The sequence below is a fragment of a genome, unplaced genomic scaffold (assembly GCF_019419815.1).
Source record: "Pyrus x bretschneideri cultivar Hongxiangsu unplaced genomic scaffold, Pyrus_bretschneideri_v1 Contig5, whole genome shotgun sequence".
Lineage (NCBI taxonomy): Eukaryota > Viridiplantae > Streptophyta > Magnoliopsida > Rosales > Rosaceae > Pyrus > Pyrus x bretschneideri.
The window spans coordinates 7,174,771-7,180,770 of NW_025999787.1; the positions used below are offsets into that span (position 1 = coordinate 7,174,771).

The 6,000-nt window shown below is 35.3% G+C and overlaps 1 protein-coding gene across 1 annotated transcript; it reads left to right on the forward strand.

The window, feature by feature from the left end:
* Positions 1 to 3,385: 3,385 nt before the first annotated feature.
* Positions 3,386 to 5,696, forward strand: LOC103954327 (scarecrow-like protein 14). Its single transcript, XM_009366144.3, has one exon. The coding sequence runs from the start codon at positions 3,957 to 3,959 to the stop codon at positions 5,319 to 5,321; it is 1,365 nt and encodes a 454-aa protein (XP_009364419.3). The 5' UTR covers positions 3,386 to 3,956; the 3' UTR covers positions 5,322 to 5,696.
* The last annotated feature ends 304 nt before the right edge of the window (positions 5,697 to 6,000 follow it).

The following is a 6,000-nucleotide window of genomic DNA, read 5'->3' on the forward strand; positions in this document are numbered from 1 at the left end:
ATCTCCCGTCCACCTTCTATCCTATTCGTTAAAGAAAAATATCATTTACCCTATGTGATTTAGCCTCTGTACTTCTTTCTCAAGAAAAGAAAAAGAATTTTATTTTAGTTCACAATTAAATCCCTATCTCTGCATATCCTTACTTTTCATTGCGATTTTCCAATAAATGTAACCTTGGTATGTTCTTAATTGCTTTATTTACTTATCTTTGATTTATTTAGTAGGTTAGTTATGTATATGGTCCTTGAAGTTGTCAGTTAGGGTTATGATTTCAAGAATTGTTTATATTCTATTGTTGTTTTTTTTATATTGATTATAATTTTATATAACAAAAAAAAAAAAAAAACTTATGATTTTATGATACTAATTTCAGCTAGCCCACCCAAGAAAAAAAATCATGGCTTCGCCCTTGCTTTCACGCTAGCTGTTTTTACACCACATGATAGTGAGTGAATTAGATACACAAACTTAGTCCAGTCGTACCAAATCAGCTCAAGGCTACCCTGATATTATTTTCACACAAAAAAACCTATAATTATACCTTTTATTTCCAACCAAAAAAAAAAATATATATATATATATATATATATAAATTAGGGGATTAGGTCCCCAACTAGAACATTTTCCCTTTTTTCTTCACTATTGTTCGATTTGAGGTTGGCTCTTATGTAGTTACTGTGAGTTTTGAGGGACAATGGTGATCAAAAGAGGGTCGGTAGCTTAGGCAGATCCTTATTTTTTTTAAAAGGACTTTTATTTTAAATCTGAGTCATGATACATACTGGGCATGGGGTTGAGTTGAGGACGAAGATGAGGGTCGCTAGCTTAGGCAGATCCTTATTTTTTTTAAATTAGGAGAACGTTTTAACGTGAGCTTTTTGGACCCCTTCTGATCTAAAATTCTAGCTTCGCCATTGCAAATGAGTAATGAATACAAAGTTTAAGCACAAGAATTTGAGTAAGTTGGAAGCAAACGTATAGAAATGTATCTATAGTCATCTTTTCTTTTTCTTTTTTTTTTTTTCTTTTTTTTCTCCTTTGCCTCTCATCAATGTGGGATAAGTTGATCATGTTGTACTGTACGTGACATCATGTCCAAATTCCACAAGTGTTTATATGGACTTGTGGGATGTGTGTTCAACTTATCTCGCGTTCTGATCGATTTGTAGTAGAACGACCGAGTATGATATAATAGTTTCTGGTTGTATTTTGAGCAGTTTCCTATATATGTTGTTGAACTTTTACTTTGCTCTAAGAAAAGTGCTTCATATTTGACCGAAAAAAAGAAAAGTGATTGATGTAGTTACTTGCCTAAGCTTATTGAGCTTGATTGGATCCCTTTGTTTTGCGCTTATCAACCTTTTATGTGTCTTCTTGTTGGCCTTTGGTTCTCGAGAGGGTCTTTGGAATAATTCATTCTGTCGGCTATATATGGTGGAAGTGTGAGTATCAACAAAGTTACATAAAATTTGTCCAAAAAAACAAAGTTACATATATAGAAAAATAAAATTTTGGTGCCATTACTCATATTGGTTGACTTTAGGTGAAATTGAGTATCAACAATATATATATATATATATATATATATATATAATCTGTTAAATTTTCCAACATTTTTGTTAAATTTTTACTAATTTAACAGGTGAATAGTGTTAAAAAGACTACTTTAGCTAATTTTTCATTCTTTCATCTTGAATAATACTCTTTATTCTCACAAACCTTTAAGTTTTTATTATTAACAATTCATTATATCTAAAAAATTATTAATCATTTCAAAACGAAAAAAAATTCGACTCATTCATTCTCTAGAAGTAGAACCACTTTCTCTCTCTTCCTTTCCTCTTAACTCACGGGTCCACTCTTGAATTTTATTTATTTTTTTAACATTTAACCTTGAGAAGTGGCTTCATAATCGCAAAATGAACAGTAGCTCGTTAAGTTTATATAGTATCAGATTAATATCAACCGTACATTTATTAATACATTTGAATAACTAAATGATTTCAGATTTGGATGATATTTTGTAGGAATGATCCTCAAATAAAGATTGAGACATTGAACAATTTTGATTGTGAAATTTCTATTGTACAGATATATTATTTGCAAGTGGAGGAATGATATCATCCTCCCAAGAGGGGGATTGCAAATGTTATTCATTAGATAGAGTCTTTTATAGCCTCTTGGAGATGATTTTTATGGATTCGTTCTTTAAACTAGCTTTCTATTAGTTTTATAGTCTTTTGGAGATTCTTTTAGATTTATAATAATACACGACCTTCATTAAAAGTCAACCAATGTTAACACAATCAGAGAAAAACTTAAATGTACGTAATCGTTGAATGTATCATCTATCGTGGTTGTGCACTATTCATAGAATTTTGGACATGCGAGACATATTACATGCAAGTTTTTATCGTTTGAATGAGTTTAAGTCTTATGAGTAGTGCAACCCTCATCTTCCTTCCCTATTCCCTTTCCTCCAAATCTTTTAAGTTTACATTCGACTTGGCTGTTATTGCGGTATCTAGGATGCTACTTTTGACCTTGGTCGTGATTTCTACCTTCATGGAATGTCTCTCCCGTTGTTAACAATGATGGTTGCTCCTTATGAAAACAAGTGGTGTTCTTGGCCTTATGGCTAGGGCTATTGTTCTATTGTTTCAACCATAATTTATTATGTGTGCCTTTAGCGTAGATCTGTCATGTTATTCTGATTTGTTGACGATCTATATAAGTGATAAGTGTTATGTTAGTGTCGAAGTAATGATTTTTATCTTTAATTTGTTGGTTGTGCATATTCTCACCAATTCAAGTCAACTTTGTGTTCAAATTCATCTAAAAGGTTATGCATGCTTAGTTCTTAGAGAAGGTTTACTCTTATTTGGCATCATGTATTCTTTTTGTTGGATATTTTTTTGCAGTTGCGTTGAAAAGCATTTAAGTTGATGTTTTTGCAAATAAATTTTAAAGTTTGATGTCCTAAAAAATGAAAAACATTTAAGTTAATTTTTTTTTTGTTGTAAATATAAAGTTGAAATGAACTAAACTGAATCATTTTATTGTAATTAGTTCAATAGTAATTTTGAAGTAAAATTAATACAATCCAATTATGTCGAAAGTAACCTTCTATAGTATAAACTATCAAGTAATAATTTCAGGTGATTTGATATCCTAATAAATAGGGTCTTGAATTTCTACTATGCTTTCTGAGTTTGAAACATCATCCTTCTCATCCTCTTAATAATGAATATTTTTTATATAATAATAAAAAAAAAAAAAACTACTACATTATTTTAGAATCTTCCATTTTCCATGTCCCATTTCCAAATTATGTTACATTGAAAAGCAAAAGAAAAAGACAGATTATCGAGAGAAAAACAAGGGACGAGTGGGGACCAAATCCATGGTTGCAGAGTCAAATATGTGCTGATGTGCGTCGCAGGAAAGAGTTCAGGACTCTCTGACTCCCATTAAGATAAAAGCGGCGTTCCAAGAACGTTCTTGACGCCGGTCACGCCCACCAGCTTATAAATATCAGAAAAACATGTTTGGTTTGGTTGACCGCCGCTTCTTGTCTCAAATCTCAATGCTTTTCTTCAAGGTACGCCAGTCCTTTTCTGTTCATCTTGTTCTCTGTCGTCCTATTCGGTAAAGGTTCGATCTTTGCTTGTTCATAAAGCCTTCCACTTGATACCCTTTGCTTCCTGTGCAATAAATCTGCAAAAACTCTGATGGGTTATCGATGTTTTTCAATTTCCCTGATGGGTTTTTGAGGGTTTTCTATTTTGCTTCTGATTTGTTCTTGTTAGTATGCTTTATTCCTTGATGGGTTCCTTCTAAATTTGTCGGTGAGATTAAATCTTTGAATTTCATCATTTCGTGTGTTGGATCTCTAAGTTTTAGAGGGGTCTTAGAGATTACAATTGTCCCAGATATTGTGTTTTTCTGTGATTGTTATGGATCATCCAACTTTCAATGGAGTTCCTGATTACATGAATGGTTTTAGTATTGGTGACCTAGCCTTCTCACCCAATTCAACTCAATTCCCAAATCTCATAAATGAATACCAATTTAACCAGCTCTCTCCGGATCCAAACTTTATGGGTTCCTTCTGTCAGAATGAAGCAAACAAGGCTATGCAGCAGAATGAGCAATCTGTTGGAACTAGTAACGGAAAGACTCGTGCCAAGAAAAATGGCGATAAGAAAGAAGTGGTTGATTTGAGAGCTCTCTTGATTTTATGTGCACAAGCTGTTTCTGCTGATGATCGTAGGACTGCTAATGAGCTACTAAAGCAGATTAGGCAGCACTCTTCCCCATTTGGCGATGGTTCTCAGAGGTTGGCTCATTGCTTTGCATATGCCCTTGAAGCACGGTTGGCTGGCACTGGAACCCAGTTATATACTGCTCTATCTTCTAAAAGAACGTTAGATGCTGATATGCTGAAGGCTTATCAGACTTATATTAAAGCCTGCCCATTCATGAAGGCCGTGATAGTCATTGCAAACCACACAATTTCAAAATTAGCTGAGAAAGCAGAAACACTGCATATTATAGATTTTGGAATCCTTTATGGTTTTCAATGGCCTGCTCTCATCCATTGCCTGTCAAGAAGACCTGGCGGGCCTCCAAAACTACGCATTACGGGAATAGAGCTTCCCCGAAGTGGTTTTCGACCTGAAGAAAGAGTCCAAGAGACGGGTCATCGTTTGGCAAAGTATTGTGAGCGGTATAATGTTCCTTTCGAGTACAATGGCATAGTAAAGAAATGGGAAACTATCCAATACGAGGAACTCAAAGTCAAGAGAGATGAAGTGCTTGCGGTGAATAATCTGTTCCGGTTTTATAACCTACTTGACGAGACAGTTACGGTAAACAGCCCGAGGGATGCTGTTCTAAATTTAATTAGGGGTATGAATCCTGAAATTTTTATCCTCAGTATTATTAATGGATCTTACAATGCTCCCTTCTTCGTCACTCGCTTCAGGGAGGCTCTACTCCACTTCTCTGCATTTTTTGATATGTGTGATACCAATTTACCTCGTGAGGATCCGACGAGATTGATGTTTGAGGAAGAGTTCCTTGGGCGAGAGATTGTGAACACAGTAGCTTGTGAGGGCTCTGAGAGAGTTGTGAGGCCTGAGACATATAAGCAGTGGCAGGTTCGGAACACGAGGGCTGGGTTCAAACAGCTGCCATTGGACCGTGAACTCATGAACAAATTAAGGTCTAAGGTGAAACTGGGGTACCACCGTGATTTCGTGGTTGATGAAGATGGAAACTGGATGCTGCAATGGATGGAAGGGCAGGATTATCTATAGTTCCTCCTGTTGGGTTCCGTCTAGGTCCTGAAATGCATGCTTGTTAGAACTGAATTGACTTGCACAAATAGGCAGTTAACCATTGAAATTAACTTCTGTAGTTCTACATATATATAGATAGTGCTGTATTTTGCCATCACCAACCTGTCTTGGTGACTTTGTACTGGTTGCTTATCAGTATTCTAGTCTGCTTTGTTCGAACTTGCCCGGACTCTGAATCCTTCCCTTGTATATATATCATGCTAGCACTGCTTAAGTTTGTATTAGAAAGTTGATTTACGATGAACTATTGTAATGTTGAACATTGTAGTTTTCTTTTTGTATGTCTAAGTTGAATCTAATTGCCAAATGAAAGCAACTTTTACTTTTTTGGAATGCCGGGGAAGGATTGGTTACCGCTTTCACATTCATCCAAACTTTTGATCGCCGAGCTCAAACCAAGCGCGATGTAATCAAACTTATGGCTGACACCGTAGAGAGAGTGAAGCCCGTATGCGAAGTGGCAAAGGTAAGAGTAGTAGGTACCATTTCAGCTTCATCAACTTGAAAAGTAACACCTAGAGAGAGAGGGAAAAAGGAACGATGGAAAGACAAAAAGGAGTCCTGCTATACAACAGTGCCATGCATTTGTTAAAATTGGCTTTGTTAAGCTTTTCTTGAATTCTTAAGCGTACATTTA